Source organism: Polypterus senegalus, chromosome 8 (genome assembly GCF_016835505.1).
Source record: "Polypterus senegalus isolate Bchr_013 chromosome 8, ASM1683550v1, whole genome shotgun sequence".
In the NCBI taxonomy this organism is placed as follows: Eukaryota; Metazoa; Chordata; class Cladistia; order Polypteriformes; family Polypteridae; genus Polypterus; species Polypterus senegalus.
This window is the reverse complement of record NC_053161.1, coordinates 153195919-153216074: the sequence shown is the minus strand read 5'-3', so window position 1 is coordinate 153216074 and position 20156 is coordinate 153195919. Positions and strand designations below refer to the sequence as shown.

General features: G+C 38.6%; 1 protein-coding gene across 5 annotated transcripts; it reads left to right on the top strand.

The window, feature by feature from the left end:
• Positions 1 to 1451: 1451 nt before the first annotated feature.
• Positions 1452 to 14618, top strand: LOC120534413 (zinc finger protein 501-like). 5 transcript variants are annotated; one of them, XM_039761988.1, is made up of 3 exons: positions 1452 to 1712; positions 4047 to 4165; positions 13388 to 14618. In XM_039761988.1, the coding sequence occupies exons 1-3, from the start codon at positions 1618 to 1620 to the stop codon at positions 14503 to 14505; spliced, it is 1332 nt and encodes a 443-aa protein (XP_039617922.1). In that variant the 5' UTR covers positions 1452 to 1617; the 3' UTR covers positions 14506 to 14618. The 5 variants fall into 5 exon arrangements, with proteins under 5 accessions (XP_039617922.1, XP_039617917.1, XP_039617921.1 ...); XM_039761983.1 differs by lacking the exon at positions 1452 to 1712 and adding an exon at positions 8099 to 8628 and having other exon boundaries at positions 4078 to 4165; XM_039761987.1 differs by lacking the exons at positions 1452 to 1712; positions 4047 to 4165 and adding exons at positions 4194 to 4368; positions 8099 to 8628.
• Positions 14619 to 20156: the final 5538 nt, after the last annotated feature.

Below are 20156 nucleotides of genomic sequence, written 5' to 3'. Positions count from 1 at the left end.
AACCACCAAACAGTATACATGAGTGTTTATATACAGTACATGTAAACTTTTTTTTAAATCATTTTGCTATTTCCATCCATTACTGCTTGTTAGCTTTACATATACGAATTAGAATACAGATTTTTGCAATTTTCTCCAAAGCTAAAGGTTGCAGTGCAATGGCTCAATGATCAATATACTTTTCGATCAATATATTTTTTATTGTGTCTTCTATTTTTCTATTCATTTTGTAAAGCACTTTGAGCTACATTTTTTGTATGAATATGTGCTATATAAATAAATGTTGATTGATTGATTGAATACACTCAGGAGATCATGCTGAATATTTTGATTTGCAATTTATGCATATTTAGTGTTTTTTTCACCATTGCACCCACACCTCTCGCCGCCGGGTAAGCACACGTTGATCCATTCAGTGTAGCGTGCATGCAGCCCCGGACATCTAAGGGCATCACAGACCTGTTATTGCTCAGTCTCACGTGGCTGAAAGCCACTTGTCCCACTAAGAAGTTGGACGCCGAACACTCGGGGGTCACTTAACTATTTAGCAGGAGGGAGTCCCGTTTGTTATCGGAATTAACCAGACAAATCGCTCCACCAACTAAGAAAGGCCATGCACCACCACCCACAGAATCGAGAAAGATCTATCAATCTGTCAATCCTCTCCGTGTCCGGGCCGGGTGAGGTTTCCCATGTGGAGTCAAATTAAACCACAGGCTCCACTCCTGGTGGTGCCCTTCCATCAATTTGAGATTGTAAAGTTGGTTGTTTGAGTGGATAAGGGAACAGAGACAGCTTCAGTATTGTTGTCACTTTCTCATTCCAGTGCATACATATCTATCTTCTGACATTGTTGTCTCACTGTCCAAATGCCTGTGCCTATTGTGCTGAGCCAGGCTTTTACTTTTAAATTGAGACATACATATTTCATATTTAATAATTTTGTGGGCTTAACATTTTGCTTCTTGCATTTTGGAACATGGCAAGCAATGCTGTAAAAGTGGTGATTAACTTTTTCACATTTTTTGCATTGGAAAAGAAGTTTAACACAATGGTGCTTGATTATGAAGTGTTGTCCATTTTAAGGAGTGAAGAAGTAGTCACGCATCTTTGTTTATGTACTGACTTGATTGCCTTACCTTAAATTTATCAAATATAGGACGAGAGTTTAATGACTTGATGATGATGATGATGATAAATTGCTTGAGAGAGATTAAAGACTTGCGTAAAAACAAGTGTAACGTAAGAAATCATACGCATTTTCCAGAGGCAAGGAACTATAACCCTCATACAAGTCTGAACACCTCAACAGAAACGCGTGTTGTACATGATAGGTTTCACTCGAGTAAAGCCGAACATAACGAATAAGATGCGAAATATTGAAAATTTGTGCAAACGTTGTTCAGATATGAACAGAAGCAGACTAAGCGTGTCAGATGGTGAATGCGATTGTCACTAACCTGGCTGGGAGATTTCTACGCCAGGGTTAAGCTTCCCCGGTGCCGGTTAGCTGCAAAGGGGGTGTGGCGGCCCTGGAACTGGTTGAATATTAATAATTTCCACACAGCGGGCGCGCGTCAGTGAGACTAAAGGTCCCAGATTTTGGCTGGGAGATGGATGGACTGGCCGGGAGCCTGCCTGGGTCTTGAAAAGACGCGAGGCAGCCCCGGCTTGCGAAAACGGAATAAAACGGAAAATTGGGGTAAAATTAGGTAAAAAAAAAAAAAGATGGGGCGCAGGCCTAAATGTGTGAGACGCGGTAAAGGGTGGTGGGGGACACTGTCCGGACTCTAGCCGGGGCGTACGGCCACCCCGCTGCGTTTCTGTCATGGGCCGTGCCGTTTTAGCTGCCTGCCGGCTGCGAATTCGCTGTCGCGTAAAGGACAGGGTTTGAAGTTCAACGCCTTAACCACACCGCCACAGAGATTGCGCAAATCCAGACCTCCGACTTCTTAAATCGGGAGTCGCTGTGAAGCCAATACAATGTGTTGTACTCACAACACTCGCCAGTTTAAGAAGAGACGATGTTTGAAACGACCAATCCATATGAACTTGGATTTTCATAATGAACTTGATCGAGAACTGGAGGCGTTACCGTATCATCTCATAGATGAGCACCTCATGCAGTGCATACTTGTCCTGAACTACAGATTTAGTCAGTATTGTTATACGTAGGCAAATGTGTGTTTTTTTTTTTTTTTACAACAACGTTTATTTCTATAGCACGGTTTAATGGGATGTACAGTAGCTCAAAATGCATTACATCATGTCAAAAAAGCATTTACATGCAAAATGAAAAGTTAGATAAGAATAATGGATAAATAGTATACAACAAAAAGATTTTAAAAAATTTTGGAAAAAAGACAAAATGTTTGTCTTGACAAAAATACTAATATACTATTGATTTGGCTAATCGTGCACACAAAGTTAATTGAACTGAATGGAAAGTCATCTGAAAGTGCATACAATAGTAAGGCATTTGTTTTATACATTTCTTGACTTCTTTTTGCTTTAGAGTCCTTGCGTTCTTTCAGTTTGTTAATATGATCAATTCCATTTATGAATTAGGCGTTCTCTTAGACCTATCATGTATAGTGCCTTTTTACCTAGATTTGTATCCATTTATCTATGTGTAGCACATGTGCAGCATTTAATATGCTGATGACTTTAGAGTCAAAAAACCTATTCCAAATACAGCTTGTCAAGGCATCCATTAAAACATGAATAAAAGCGAACTTCTCAATGTGCATAACCCCAAAACGCTTACAAAAACTAGTGAAATATTAGTGAAACAAGGAAAACAAATCAACTGTGCAGTAATAACGCATGGCAAATCAATCTAACAATATTGTAAAAAGAGTAAAGAAAAAAGTAACAAGCCCAATTGTGCCTACAAAACAAATCGGCCAAAATACCTTGAATATTAAAAATGCATATGCAAAATATCGCCATAAAAATGAAAACCTACCATGTAAACGTGAGCACTGCACTGCACTGCACTGCACGCAGTAGCTTTTCTAGGTCATTTTATGCAGGTGGGTGAATTAAAGAGACAACACCCTTCTTGTTCACAAGCCACATGTTGCTATTTGTGCTCTCCATTCATTCTATATACAGAATATATAGTTTCTTTCATGTCTATTAGTCCCTTTCTTGTACACCTTATACTGCTTTTCATATGTATCTACATTATAGAGTGTTTTTATCTATCTTAAGTCTATATAGTGTTTTTCTTAACAATCTATTCATTATCATGTCTTTGCTATCTATCTGTATTATTTTATATACCGCCTTTCATATTTTAAGGGACGCCGTTGTTTCCTCACTCATCCATATTTAGTATGTAATTTGTTGCTGCTTTAGGTTATGACAAATGTGTCCTGCTATTTTTTAGGTAAGTAAGAGAATTTCCAAGGTAATGTATTTTTATTAACTAATCATGGTGACGGAGGGAGCATAGCGAAGTGTTGCTTGTTTATTAGCACATGAAAGTAAAGATGTCGCCATTTATAAGGAAACTATAACCGTATACACAAACTTTAATATTACGCACAGCGGCGTTGTTTTTCGGGGCTTAGGCCTCTCGTCTTCCCGAGGTTAAGTCTAAGACTAGTATATCTGCAAATCCTAGCGACATCACTGATTGCACACTGTGTCCCTTTGCAAGAAGCAGGCGGGTCGTTACAGGGAGCTTTTGCGCATGCGTCTCCTCTTATCCCTTACAGACTACATTTCCCAGGTTACATAGTTAATATTTCAGGCCTGAAGTATTTCTTGCGGTAAAGATCTTTTGAATGCTTTGTATTCTTATTTTGTCATTATATGTATATTACTTACAGATGACTTTATATAAAATATATTGGAAAGTTTTGAATGATTACGCATACGTTTTCTACAAACAATAACATTTTATTGCTGTACTCCTTTCGGTATTTACAAACATCGGTAACCGGTGTCTCCTAGTCGATATTCAGGTGTGTCGTTAAAATTCTATTGTCACATGCATAACAATCTAATTTTTCAAATTGCACTGTATTCTGTAAAAGGCTTTGCATCTTCAGAACACCCGCGACGTACCCGGAAGTTACAGGAGGAGGGGGAAGTGCCGAGGACCCCCATGATATGCTATCTGTGTCACCGGCTTTCAGAAGAGACGCTTCTTCAAGTACGTGTTTACTCCTTATTTATTTTTATCACCGAGTAAACATTTTAATTAAACAAATGAAGAAAGACAGTATGAAGTAAATGGGGATAGTCTATAGGACTAATGTCCTATGATTTATAAAAATGACAGCTCTGATGAAGTGAATATGATCATAAAACGTTACAGTAGTACGAGCAACAAACGGAAGGACCAAAGAACTACCCGTAAGACATTGATGTCTTTTTAAACTTACTACGAGCAGCAGAGTAATGGAGGAAGTTTAGGGGTTTTCAGCTGGGGGAAAGGAGGGGGCGTGAACTCCGAGGAAAGAGAACAGCACGCGACCAGGAAGATAGAAGGTGGACGGGAGAGGAGAGCAGAACATTTGCCTCTGTCCCGGTAAACACGGCGACGAGCGCGTGTCTGGACAGTGCTTGGGTCGGGACCCTGTACTTTTCCCCAAGCAGCTGTCTCATTTATTTTCGCTCTGTGATATCCATATCCTTAAGGATAACACGCATTACTTACCTTCTTGTACATTGGAAGGGGTAGTGAAGTGGACTTCCATAATGGCGTTAAGAGCCCGACACATCTGGTATCACTAAGAAGGCTTATCTTCAGGTGATGTCTATTGTGAGCCTGTATGTCTCCATCTTTGCCCACCAACTTCTTCAGTTGCTCAGCAGAGTCAGTCCTCACTGGCTGCATTACATCCTGGTACGGCACAGAAGATTACTTGTACCCAGCTTAATTCTGTTCAGGGTGTTTTCAATATCCCCAGAAAAAGGAAAAAAAAAAGTATTATTACTGACCTCACCTATCCTACGTAGTTGCTTTTCTTACTCTTTCATTTAGGATCATTAGCACCAAATCTGGTGATTATACCTGCATATATCCATATCCATCCAAGCGTCATTGCTCAACTACAACCTGCATCCATGATTGTTCAAGGGAGAAAGGAAAATGATCAGTGACTATTCAGCATTGATGAAAATGGGATGACAATTAGTGGCGATTCTGCATCTTGAAGATACAAAAAAGGCAAAATTGGGTAACGGGGAAAAAAAACGTTTAAGAACCCCTGACATACAGTCGACAGTAGGGCTTCAGAGCCAAGGTTTTACAGTGAGGAACTAGTGCCAGCACTGAGTTATACAGTAAGGAATTAACATCTTGCCATGGTTGTTCATGGTGATGTACATGTACAGTAAGCCCAGCCTTTTGATTGATAATTGGTGAAAAGTTTTCACCATCAGAACTGCAAGAGGTTGATGGCTGTTAAATGCTGCATATTTTAAGTGTTCTCTGACCCAGTCATTAATCTCTACATGCTTCTTAAGTGGGCTTTCTGTTACCCCAACAGGAGTGCACAGGCAGTGATTGCCACACAGAATACATTACATTCATGATATTACACCTCTCTGAACATTATGGAATTCTGAGATGTATACTTGATATCATTTTCATGAAAAAATGCATTAAACCATGTATTAAACATGTGGGGGCAGAGTGGTGCTGCAGTAATGTCAATTCAGCATCACACTAATCCCCTAACTGGCATGCCTTTGGTAGAAAACTGAAACACACAGAGGAAACCCACAAGGAAAACATACAAACTCCAGGTGGGGGACACCCATAACGTTACCCTATTACTGCGAAGCAGCAGTGCATCTGCCATGCCACAGTGCCCCCATATGTTTAATTATTAACAGTGTACATTATTTAAATGAAGTTAACAATCTCTATAAAATGTAATAGATAGATAGATATGCCTACTATAATGCATTTCATCATAAAAGTGATATCAAGTATACATCCTAGTATTCTACAGTAACAGCACACAGCTCCAAGATGAGAGCTCTTGGAAATCTAAATCAACTTAGAAGCAAGTCATCATCATGGGACAACAAGTTAGTATGATCTCTAAATATGCACTCTCTTCTAATTCTCCCATTCGCGATGTCTTCTAACAACACTAAAGCAGCCATGGTAGTTGGAAAGTTTGGCCATCTGTATTTTTACAGATTGATTACAATCAAATGCCTTAAATTTGTAAATAATATGCAATTAATTTTGGTGTATTTGATAAATTCCATATCAAGGATGCAAATCTAAAAAAGAAAGGAAAACCACACAGAAACAGTAGCACTTCTTTAACGTTGGATGCTACCTGTTTTCAAAACCATGCAGAAACGTGTATACGCATGGTCTGAGGCTGCCATGAAAATGTGCGTTGCTTTACGGCAAGTTTAGTTTTTATACATCTCGAAATGTGCATGGAAACGGGCATACACAACATTTTTGTGCACACGCGCTATTATACATGAGGCCCCTGGACTGTGGTTGATATGGCTTTAATCTGACAGAGATCCAGATGCAGTGTACTGAAGAGGACAATGTAGGAGCAAGCATTTCCCATTACATTGGAGGGTAGACCACTTTTAAAACCTTTTCTCCTTGATTTTACTCTCGCTCCAGCACGTCACCCTCTCCATCTGTGGACAAACAGCTTCTGCAGCAAAGTGTCACTGAGCTGCTTAGGTGCTCATGATTGCATAATCATGTGTTCATTATTTAAGATGCTTTACTTTATTTGAACTGGTTTTCTTTACATTTACTTTCTGTAAAGTGGTGGCCATCACTGTTCATGGCTTCACCCACTCTCACGTTTTCACTGGCTGTTTTAGTGTGCCATTCACATCACGTACATGCATTTTTAACACTTGTATGTTTTTTGCACGTTTGAATACATTTCAAATGTATTTTAAACAACCCACTTTCATTTTTTAAGTGTCTCTTACTGTTTCAGATGTTGTAGACACAAGGCAGCCTTTGGGCCCTTTTTGCAACTCCATCCAAGTTCACAGCCTGTTTTGAAGTGCAGTCAAGACAAGCCAGCACCTTGGTTTGCAGGCAGTGCCATTCATCAGTACAGGTATATTCAAAATCCATATAAAATCCATTTATCCAATTTCTCATAGATACTATCAGTGATAAGCCAGAAGTCAGATCAATTCTAATTTTAAATATGACTAGTAATTAAGTTCAGGAAAATAACAGTGGAAAATATATCACTTCTGTGGAAAGGTTTCTGCTGGCACAGTGCCTGGAAGTTAAGTTTGGGACTGCAACTCACATCTCATGTGTTACACCAAAGATAAAGGGGCAATGCTGCTATGTCCTACAATGCCTTAGTAATGTGGTCTCTGCATTCTGTTGTCTCACTTAAAGAGCAGCTACACCATGCTTGTTTGGGTGTGTGACAAGATTACCATTCATCTAAGTGACATACAACTCTATTCTACTGTAGAAAGTGGTAAGGTTTGAGTTATGAACCTGCAGGTGTACACACAAAACTGCTGCACAACCAGTCCTGCATTTGATGATATTTGGGTCAACTGGTCTTTAGGGTGATATTTCAGAGAGTAGCACAGTATGCTGCTACTTTTTTATAAACAAAAAATGTATATTCTTAACCAAATGGTCGTATAAATCCTTAAGTGCCTGCATTCTCAAAATCGGTTGATAGGTTTCATTCTCTCAGAGTCTGTGCAATGTTACACTGGCAGACAAATCAGCAGATACAGTAAACAGTTATCATGGAAGAAAAGCTTTTTGTGCTTGCGTTCTTAGACTTGCTATTCATTTTAGCCAATGTATAACTTACTAAGTTAAATATTTACCTACCACACATAAGTTCTTACAGGTTTGTTACACAAATAACCAGAAATAACCTATGCTAATACCTTTTTGTGTTTCATATGTTCAGAATCTACACTTTTACTGACATTTTTTTTTCCAAAATCTTATTTGTACAGTAATCCCTACTTTATTTATTTGGGCTTTGAATAGAAGAATTGGGAAATGCTCCTTACGTTTATATAGTTGTTTTTAAATAATTATTTTAGTGTCATTTTTAAGGTATCAAATAATTATAACCTGTTGTTTTCACAGAACAAATGAGCTACCTTTCTAATCAAAATGGTTTGAAACCAAGACTTCAAAAAGAAAGACAAAAACACAGGAGGAGGATGTCCATGTTTTAACTGTCATGGAGCAAGGAACAACTCTGTTCAAAGCAGAGCACTCTGAATGGGACCCTCTCTATCTTGAGCAAAATAATCTGCAGATTAAGAAAGAGGACACTGAATGGGAGACTTCAGGTTTTGAGCAGGGAAATGTCACCATTAAAAATGAACATTCTGAGCAAGTGTCTTTTAACTTTAAGACACACAGCAATGACACTGTAAAATGTTGCAAAGAAGATGTCTCCTCAGGAAACCTCTCTCTTGCAAGTTCTTGTCTGGCAGTTAAACAAGAGGTACTTGATTATGACTTAATTCCAATGACAAAGTGCTGTCCTCAGCATCATTCTGTGTGCATGAAGCTTGACATACCAGAGTGTGATACCAAAGTTACTGAGCAAATATGCAACAACACAGAAGAGAAAGAAGAGTCGTTATCTGCTAGTCAGCCTGGAAAATGTAAGTGCTGAAATACAGAATAAATAAAAAGTATTTGTTCTCAAGATTTTGATTGCAGTATGCATTGCTCAAGCATCAAATCTTGTCACTTATATTGAGACATGAAAAATTGGCATTGTTTTTATTTTTAGGGAAACAAATTTCCATTTTACTAGCAAGTGTTTATGTGCAGAATTGACTGAAAATGATAAACTATTAGCCACAGTGCTAACCACAAACTCGTTTGATTTTTCAAACATTCTGTTACAATATGCTGGGCTCCACAAAATCTGCAAGGCTTCAGAGACATTCTAATATCAGAATCAGTCTAACTCCAAACTCTAGCAGCAGGCTTCTTGGTCTGCACAGATCCACCAAACAAGAGTAAAGATTATTATATAAAAAATTCAGAGTAAGATCAGGGGAATCATAAATACCTCCTGATCTTATTCTTCTTCTTGTTTCAGCTACTCCCATTAGGGGTTGCCACAGCGGATCATCTTCTTCCATATCTTTCTGTGCATCTTGCTCCGTCACACCCATCACTTGCATGTCCTCTCTCACCACATCCATAAATCTTCTCTTAGGCCTTAATCTTTTCCTCTTACCTGGTAGCTCTATCCTTAGCATCCTTCTCCCAATATACTCAGCATCTCTCCTCTGCACATGTCCAAACCAACGCAATCTCGCCTCGCCTCATTCAACTTGAGCGGACCCTCTAATGTCCTCATTTCTAATCCTATCCATCCTCGTCTCACCCAATGCAAATCTTAGCATCTTTAACTCTGCCACCTCCAGCTCTGTCTCCTGTTTGCTGGTCAGTGCCACCATCTCCAACCCATATAACGTAGCTGGTCTCACTACCATCCTGTAGACCTTCCCTTTCACTCTTGCTGATACCCGTCTGTCACAAATCACTCCTGACACTCTTCTCCACCCATTCCACCCTGCCAGCACTCTCTTTTTCACCTCTCTTCCACAATCCCCATTACTCTGTACTGTTGATCCCAAGTATTTAAACTCCTCCACCTTCACCAACTCTACTCATTTCATCCTCACCATTCCACTGACCTCCCTCTCATTTACACACATGTATTCTGTGTTGTTCCTACTGACCTTCATTCCTCTCCTCTCTAGAGCATATCTCCACCTCTCCAGGGTCTCCTCAACCTGCTCCCTTCTATCGCTACAGATCACAATGTCATCAGCAAACATCATAGTCCACGTGGACTCCTGTCAAATCTCATCTGTCAATCTGTCCATCACCATTGCAAATAAGAAAGGGCTTAGAGCCATAAATAAAAAATAAGCTAAAGCCCAAAAAAATCAATTGGAAAAAGAATTCACAAACTAGAAAAATCCAAACCCAAAAGAGAGCCAAAGTGCAGAAGTAAATATTAATGCCACGATCATCCGGCTCCCAATCTGAGTGGTTCATCATGTGGTGGGTGCGGCAACACACTGTATCAACACATGATCCCAACCTACATTTTACAGTCCTGCTGTGGACTTAAGTAGCACTGGGAGTGGCACCCCAGCTGCAAAATCAGGTGGTACTTCCCCCTATGAACATTAGAATAATTGTGATGACAACAGGCAATTTATCCCACAAGACAAGTCCATCCTATTCACCTAAATTTTCCCAAATAAAATCAAGTTGAGATTTGAAGGTCCCTAAAGTCTTACCTTCTACCCTACTACCAGGTAATGCATTCCATGTGTCTATGGTTCTTTTTAATATTTGAATTTGCAACCATGTCCCTGTATTCTTGTTGCAAAATTCATTATAAAGTAATAACTGGGATCCACTGCACTAATCATGTCTCCACTCTTAATCTCCATTTCACTAAACTGAAAAGGTTCAATTCCTTCAGCGTTTCATCATAGCTCAGACCTCTTAGTCCCAAAATCAGTGTAGTCACTCTTCTCTGGACTTTTCTCCAGCATTTCATTGACTTTTTTTGTAATATGGATACCAAAACTGAATACAGTACACCAGGTGAGACCACACCAGTGCATTCTAAAACTTAGGCATATCATCCTTTAACTTTTGCTCACAGTTCATGGCACAGTTAGGTCCATAAGTATTTTAGCCCTGTGTGCCATCACAATGAATTTGAAAGTAAGCAATCATTATATGAAGTGTAGACTTTCAGCTTTAATTTAACGGGTTCACCAAAAATATTGTATGAGCCATATAGGAATCACAGGCATTTTTCTGCTTCAGTAAGTGACATGCATGTCTAGTTGGGTGAGGTCATTTGATTGACTTGGCCATTGAAGAATATTCTATTACTTTGCGTTAAAAAGCACTTGGTTTGTTGTCACAGTATGTTTCCACTCATGGTTCATCTGTACTGTGAAGTGTCGTTCTATCAGTTTTGCAGCATTTGTCTGAATCTGAGCAGACAGTACAGCACCCTGTACACTTCAGAACTCATCCTGCAACTTCTGCCAGCAGTCATATCATCAATAAACACCATTGAGTGACTTCCACTGGCAGTCATGTAAGATCAGACCATAACACTGGCTCCAACATGTTTCACAGATATTGTATTCATCAGATCATGAGCGGTTTATTCTCTTCTCCATAATCTTCTTACAACATTCAGGTATATATTGATCTTGGTTTCCTTTGTTCAAAGAAATTTTTTCCAGAACTAAACAGGCTTTTACAAATATTTTCTGGGAAAGTCTGATCTGACCTTCCTATGCTTGAAGTTACCTAGTGGTTTGCACCTTGTGGTAAACCCTCTGTCTTTACTTTCATGAAGTCTTATCTTGATTACAGGGTTTGGCAATGATAGGTCTACCTCCTGGAGAATGTTCTTGGTTTGGCTAAATGTCATGAATTAGTTTTTTTTCATCAGGGACAGAATTCTACAGTCATCCAGCACAGTTGTCCTCTGTGGATGTCCAGAAATTCTGGTGTTGCTGAGTCCACCAGCGTGTTTCTTCTTTTTAAGAATGTACCAAACAGTAGATCTGATTACTCCTGGTGTTTCTGCTGTCTCTCTAAAGGGTTTGTTTTGTTTACTCAGCCTAATGATGGCCTGTTTTTATTTGCATGGACAGCTCTTTGGACCTCATCTTGAGAGTTCATAGTGACAGCTTCCAAATGCAAACACTACACTTGGAATCAGCTCCAGACCATCTGCCTGCTTAACAGTAAATGAAATAATGTGGAACCTACTCACACCTGGCTATGGAACAGCTTGGCAGTCAAATGTCCAAATACTTTTGAGCCCCTGGAAATGGGGTGGCAATGCACAAAAATGGCCATTTTGATAAACCCCTTAAATTAAAGCTGAAAGTCTATGCTTGAATTGCAATTTTTGTTTATTTAGCTAATAGATAAACTCTACTAATATCTCATCCAGATACTTCTTAAAGGTTGTCCAAGTTTCTGATTCAGTTACACATCTCAGTAGTTTGTTCCAGATCAATCAATCAATTCCCACATCTCATTGAGTAAAGAAGTGCTTCCTGGCATTGTGATGAAAAAGTTAACATATACTCCTAAATCCTTTGCAGAGATTGCTTACTTTAGGACAGTGTCTCCCACCTTGTATTAATAATTGACATTCCTTTTGCCCACATGTAGTACCTTTCTACACTTTTCAAGTGTGGTTGCCTCCTCTTTGTCTGCCATTCTTCCAATTTTGGTATCATCTGCAAATTTCACAAGCTTAATAACTATACTGAAATCCATGTCAATAATACAAATGAGAAAAAGTAATGGTCCAAGGACAGACCTCTGAGGGACTCCACTGATGATGTCACTCCATGTGGAGCATTCTCCTCTTATCTGTACTCTTTGTCTCCAGCCAGTTAACCAACTAGAGATCCAATTGTGTAGGTTAGTAGGTTAACAGTGTGAAGTTTACAAATGGCACTTGTCTGTTCATTCTGCCTAATCAGTTAAACATTCATTTCTTTTAGTACAGTATTTCTCCCCTTACTTTTGAAATTCAGTATGCAAGTACCAGCTAGTTCTAGGAGACTAGTGTCTGCCACGAATTAACTTTTTATTTTCCATCATTGTCCCTGGAGACGATTTTCACTATTGACATTGTCATGTTGGGTAGAGTAACTTTAGTAACAGGATGTATATCTTTGGGGATAGTTCTTTTACTGATTTCCCTCTTCAAAACTGCAAAGAGTTGGTTCCCTTAGCCTGTTTAACAGAACAATTCAACTATAATAGCAGTAAATATCTTTGAAATGGTGCTACATGATGAATAAACTATTACATAAGTATCCTATGAATTATGGCGGATAAACACAATGTTTTCCATAAGACATTAAGTGTCAGCATTGAATGACTTCATCTTTACCATCTGTGTACCTCTCAGTGCCCTACTCTCCATATTACACTACAGACTACAGTATGTAACAATTATTAAAGGTGCTCTTTGTCCATTCCCTTTCAAGCTATGCACAATATTTCACTGGATTCAGATTTTTCAGTGCCGATGATCATTCTTCTAATATGGTGTTGGCCAACAGGAGAGGTTTAAATTATCTTCTGTAAAGGTGAATGATACTGTTAGAATGTATTAAATATCAATGTTTACATTGTGCATTGTGGATATGGATTTAAACATTAACCCATACAGGAAACGTTCACTACAAATACAGTATATTGGCTGCAGTTTCCAAAGAATGGAGAGATGACACTTTTTTTCTTTTTGAAAACTATAGTTTGATTTATATTTACTTTAGTTTGGTTCTATATTGTATCACTAATTCTGTTTTTTTTTTTTTTTTCTTAAATTAGATTTACCAGAAAGTATTAACTATTCACCATCTTCATTTACTGTGGCTAATCATCTTGGTGACAATTTCACAAAATTGACTTTTGCCTCAGAAACCAGTAGTTTAACGGCTTACAGCAAAAACATCCCAAGCACAGGCCATCTTCCAAAACATAAGAAAACTCGCTCTGGATTCTCAGGCAGACTCAGTGTTGAGACTTACACAAGACTCCATGCTGAAGAGAAAACCCATTGCTGCTCTGAATGTGGGAGACAATTCTCACGACCAGGTAAACTTCAGAATCATAAAAGAATTCATACAGGAGAGAAGCCTCATTGCTGTGCTGAATGTGGCAAATGGTTCTCTTTAAAAAACAGTCTTAAAACACACTTGAGGATACACACAGGAGAAAAGCCACATAGCTGTTCTGAATGTGGCAAACGATTTTTGCGCATCAGCAATCTAAGGATACATATGAGGATTCACACTGGAGAAAAGCCACATTGTTGTTCTGAATGTGGCATGAGATTCTCACGTATAAGTGATCTAAAGAGACATATGAGAATTCACACTGGAGAAAAGCCACATTACTGTTCTGACTGCGGTAAACGTTTCTCACAACCTGGTCATCTTCAAAATCACAAAAGAATTCACACTGGTGAGAAACCACATTGCTGTTCTGTGTGTGCCATGAGATTTTCCCGGTTAAGTGATCTTAAGACACACATGAGAATTCACACTGGAGAGAAGCCACATTGCTGTTTTGATTGTGGTAAACAGTTTTCACAAATTGGGAGTTTAAAGACGCACATAAGGACTCATACTGGAGAGAAACCACATTGCTGTTCAGAATGTGGGAAACAATTCTCACGTGTAAGCAATCTTAAGACACATATGAGGATTCACACTGGTGAAAAGCCATATTGTTGTACTGAATGTGGAAAGCGATTCTTACAACTCATCCACCTTCAAAATCACAAAACTATTCACACAGGAGAGAAACCACATTGCTGTTCTAAATGTGGGAAAAGATTCTCACAAGTAAGTAGTCTTGAAACACACATGATGATTCACACTGGGGAGTGCAAGGTAGCAAAACAACTGTTTAAAAAAATTGGACCTGCAAAAATGAACAAATAAAGTGTCAATTATGCTAAATACTTACTCCAGTTGTTTGTTGAATAAAACCAGAAACATACAGTGCATCCGGAAAGTATCCACAGCGCATCACTTTTTCCACATTTTGTTATGTTACAGCCTTATTCCAAAATGGATTAAATTCATTTTTTTCCTGAGAATTCTACACACAACTCCCCATAATGACAATGTGAAAAAAGTTTACTTGAGGTTTTTTCAAATTTATTAAAAATAAAAAAATTGAGAAAGCACTTGTACATAAGTATTCACAGCCTTTGCCATGAAGCTCAAAGTTGAGCTCAGGTGCATCCTGTTTCCCCTGATCATCCTTGAGATGTTACTGCAGCTTCATTGGAGTCCACCTGTGGTAAATTCAGTTGATTGGACTTGATTTGGAAAGGCACACACCTGTCTATATAAGGTCCCACAGTTGAAAGTTCATGTCAGAGCACAAACCAAGCATGAAGTCAAAGGAATTGTCTGTAGACCTCCGAGACAGGATTGTCTCGAGGTACAAATCTGGAGAAGGTTATAGACAAATTTCTGCTGCTTTAAAGGTCCCAATTAGCACAGTGGCCTCCATCATCCGTAAGTGGAAGAAGTTTGAAACCACCAGGACTCTTCCTAGAGCTGGTCGGCCATCTAAACTGAGCGATCAGGGGAGAAGGGCCTTAGTAAGGGAGGTGACCAAAAACCCGATGGTCACTCTGTCAGAGCTCCAGAGGTCCTCTGTGGAGAGAGGAGATCCTTCCAGAAGGACAACCACCTCTGCAGCAATCCACCAATCAGGCCTGTATGGTAGTGTGGCCAGACGGAAGCCACTCCTTAGTAAAAGGCACATGGCAGCCCGCCTGGAGTTTGCCAAAAGGCACCTGAAAGACTCTCAGACCATGAGAAACAAAATTCTCAGATTAGACAAAGATTGAACTCTTTGGCGTGAAGGTCAGGCGTCACATTTAGAGGAAACCAGGCACCGCTCATCATCAGGTCAATACCATCTCTACAGTGAAGCATAGTGGTGGCAGCATTGTGCTGTGGGGATGTTTTTCAGCGGCAGGAACTGGGAGACTAGTCAGGATAAAGGGAAAGATGACTGCAGCAATGTACAGAGACATCCTGGATGAAAACCTGCTCCAGAGCGCTCTTGACCTCAGACTGAGGCGACGGTTCATCTTTCAGCAGGACAACAACCATAAGCACACAGCCAAGATATCAAAAGAGTGGCTTCAGGACAACTCTGTGAATGTCCTTGAGTGGCCCAGCCAGAGCCCAGACTTGAATCCGATTGAACATCTCTGGAGAGATCTTAAAATGGCTGTGCATACACGCTTCCCATCCAACCTGATGGAGCTTGAGAGGTGCTGCAAAGAGGAATGGGCGAAACTGGCCAAGGACAGGTGTGCCAAGCTTGTGGCATCATATTCAAAAAGACTTGAGGCTGTAATTGATGCCAAAGGTGCATCGACAAAGTATTGAGCAAAGGCTGTGAATACTTATGTACATGTGATTTCTCAGTTTTTTTATTTTTAATAAATTTGCAAAAACCTCAAGTAAACTTTTCTCACGTTGTCATTATGAGGTGTTGTGTGTAGAATTCTGAGGAAAAAAATGAATTTAGTCCATTTTGGAATAAGGCTGTAATATAACAAAATGTGGAAAAAGTGATGCGCTGTGAATACTTTCCGGATGCACTGTAGGTGACTACAACATGTGAAAGAAAAACAAGGCAAGTGCATATTCTGTCAAATTGGACTAGAAAAGGATAGACATTTTTGTAATGTGCAAGGTGGTGAAAGCCAAGAAATTTATACCTTAAGTCATCAGATTTCGTAAACATAAATTCGACCAAAAATAAAACATGAGTACCAAAAATTTTGGGATTTCAAACCATAAATAATAAAATAGAATGAGTCTGTACTAAATACATGCCATGTACCAGTTTATGTAGAGGTGGAAAATAATGATAGTGTCTGAAAATAAGAAGCTTTAAAAAATGCAGTTTACAATAAACTCAATAAATTAAACATGAAAAACGTTAAATCTGTCATTTCAGAATTGTAGCCCTACAAAAGACTTTAAACCCCTTCATCCAGATTTAATATTCATTTTCTATTTTAATTGGAGGAATGTTTATAAAGACAAAAACTAGTAGGATGAATGAAAAAATATTTAAGGGAATGGATATTTTTTTATCATGTAAGACAGATATAGATAGTGGTTTATTTGTCCACAGTGTTAATAATGAAGATAATATACGCTACCATTCAAAGGTTTGGGGTCACCCAGACATTTCTATCTTTTTTATACAATTAAATTGATTTACAGATATAGCCAAGGTGTTTCTAATAGCTGTTAGTCCTTGAAACCACTCATTTTTAACTTATTATTAACATATGGCTGTAGTAGTAGGGTGTTGTATTGTGTTAGCCATTATGGATGTAATGAGAAGGCAATCAAAATGACCCCTTTTATTGGCTAACTCATAATATTACAATATGCAAGCTTCTGAGGCAACGTGTCATTTTGCTTGACTTCTCATTATATCACATATGGCTGGAAATTCCTATTTTCAGCAATCATTCCTTCAGTGCCCTAAAGGTCAACTCAGCACTGCAGAAACCTGTCATTCGGCCTACTTGGGTTTCAAGGTATCGGCATTCCTAAAATTCCAATCTGGATTCAAAATAAAAACAGCTTTCTCAAGAAACTTGTTAGTCTAGTGTTTTACGCTGCATGTGTGTTTGCTTTTCTAAGACAGCAACTGTTGTATTCTTCATGAATATTAAGTCAGCTGGGTGCCGATCATATTCTGGGTTGCTTTCACTGGCCTCTGTTGGTCTTTGTGTTCTTGGGCTGAGCAGGTGATGGATGCACCAGGATGTGATGCAGTCTGAGAGGGAGGACTGCACTGTGCATCTGTACAAATCAGTGAGAAAAGATGTAGAAATTCAAGCTGTCCTCACACATGTGAACAGGTACAGGTGCTGGTGAGCTTTTTTGACATGAGGCAAAGCGAGTTGGGCCCTGTTCAGTTCTTCCATTATTCTGGCTTTGAATTTAAAGCTACCCATCCTCTCAAGATTCTCCACCCTCCAGAAGTGTGGTCTGCCTTCTGCTTCCTGAATTCTATCCCCAGCTTCTCTCCTGACATTAAGGTTGACATTGTTGTCCTGGAACTGCTGAGTCAACAGCTAAACCTCTTCTCTGTGGGCCATCTCATCATTGTTGGTAATCAGGCCTACGAAGGTGGTGTCATCAGCAAATGTAAAGATGGAGTTGGAGCTGTGTAATAGGTAGGCAACAATAAGAAACAGAAACTTCTAGTCAAAAATAATATGCTTATAAAATCATAAATTATGACCACTGCCAAAAGTAAAAACAAAAAATATGTCTCCACTACAGAGATTTTTAGAAAAAAAAAAAGTCATTAATATTTAAATTTTATCACTAAAGTCAGAAATGCAAAACCTATTCCCTTATGCTATACATGAAACGTGTGCATATAATTTTGTAATTTTTGAGTCATCAGTTCCAATGCCAGGCAAGTAAGTCGATGTTTTTATAATTTGAAATTAGTTCCTATTTTCTAACCTCTTTTAATCAAAATTAGGAGTGGTCTCCCCTAGACTTTCTCATATGCTCAGATATAGGGATGGACATTTGAGGAGTAAACCACAAGACAGTGATTATATTTTTATATTATGTACATTAAAGAACCATCAACAACAAATTAAATTAAATTAATGATATATTGAACAATTATTATATAAATAAGGTTGAATAAATCAAACTCTGCAGCTGCATGAATAAAAGGTAAAGTAACACTTCTGGTTAACAGAAATAACCCAAAAGTTGGTAGAAATCTACATTTTGTACCTAATACTTGTATGCAAAATTTAGTTGACCTAAGTGAAAGCTTACTCAAGTTATTGTGTTTACACACACACACACACGCACGCACACACACACACACACACACACACACACACACACACAGACAGACACAAGGACATTATTCTAAAAATAGTATTGTCGGACTTAGGGAGATCTAGAACATCGAGATTCATCAAAATATCAACATCAAATCTGTGGATGATTACAATACCCTATTCTTCGTATACAAGAAAGTAACAAGTTGGAAAATCCCATCCAAAGTGGATGTTAAAAAACAACCAGCCTCAGCCCCCTGTAGTAACCAATTCATCAACCCCACATTTACATGATGTGATAGAATCACTGGAGTACCCAATGGAAACAAATGTGGAGACTAAGAGGATGCACAGAAAGTAACCAACCTGAGATTCAAATGCAGTCTTCCAGAGCTGTGAGGTGCAGAGTACTCCACAATTTTAAGACTCATTATCATCTGCTATTTGTAATGTGGAAAATGGAGAAATACAAAATGTCATTATCTAAATATGAACTAAAATGGTTTCAAATGACATGCAGAATTTACTGCACAAAACATGGTGAAAATGGCATGTTAAAATTTGTTGAAATTTGCACCAAGAACTTGCTCCTCTATATGTTATACTGTTTTAGAGATCACAGTATGTGAAGATTCAAAGCCATATCTCTCCAAATTTAGGCTCATTTGTCATAGGAATATTCAGCCATTGAAATGTAATGGTTACTCATTGTGTATTTACCTGTAAATGAAAATGTTACAATAATTTGCACTAGCCAGTGACTTTATCTTATATAGGGTATGAGAGATTATGAGCATTATTGAAAAATCCAGAGAAACATCTCCCCAAAGTAACACTACCTGTAATAAACATATAAAGCCACTGAAGTTCACTGAATATTCAATTTTATATTTAAAAGAGAATGGTACAGTAAAAAAAAATGCTCAGATTCAAACTGATGATAGCCAACAACATCCTCTTCTATATGAGATCACACATTTTTGAACATTATAGGAAAACTCTAAGAAATAGCTCTCCAAACTTAATCTGTGAGAGACATATTCAACCTTTGAAAGCATTGCATATTCAGTTTCAATTTAAAACAAAACCGAATAGTACAGCTTGTTCAAAATTTCACAGATGATAGCCACGAGTTTGCTCTTCTATACCCTATGAGGGATCTTTCTGCACTTTGGGTGAAGTCAGAGAAATAGCTCTCCACAGGAAGTCCACAGCCTCTGTCTAGGATTAGCACGAATATATCACTCCTGCAAGTGAACTATGATCCTTAGCACAATGAGAGAAGTCACAAAATCAAACAGAATGTTCAAGCAAATTAAAGAAAAAAATCTAAATCCGTTAAGTAGTTCTCTCATTTGCTAACTAAGTGGAGTTAAAGTTATGCCCCGAGGCAGACGCATGAATGAGGAGGGCCCCCCAGCCTGATGAGTCTCTCTCAGATTTGCGTTAATAAATCAGTACCACAAGCGATCTATGACACTTAGGGCGATGAGAGAAGTCACAAAATCAACGGAATGTTTAAGCAAATTACAGAAAAAAACACGTGAAAAAGCGGACAAACATACAAACGGGTCTAAAACACTATCAAAACTTCGCGCTTGGACCAAGAAATTTTTAAAACTGTTTCTTAGCGAGCACCTATGGGCCAAGGGTAACCTACATTCCAAATTTCAAATCCCAAGTCCTCATGGTTTGGGTGATTTCATGATGAGTGAGTCAGTGGTA

What these genes read in the sequence shown, in the direction of transcription:
- LOC120534413 (XM_039761983.1), top strand. Translation starts at nt 8,196, where the DNA reads ATGGAGCAAGGAACAACTCTGTTCAAAGCAGAGCACTCTGAATGGGAC. An exon ending in TGCTAGTCAGCCTGGAAAAT is followed by an intron (nt 8,629 to 13,387) that starts GTAAGTGCTGAA and finishes TTCTTAAATTAG; the next exon opens with ATTTACCAGAAAGTATTAAC.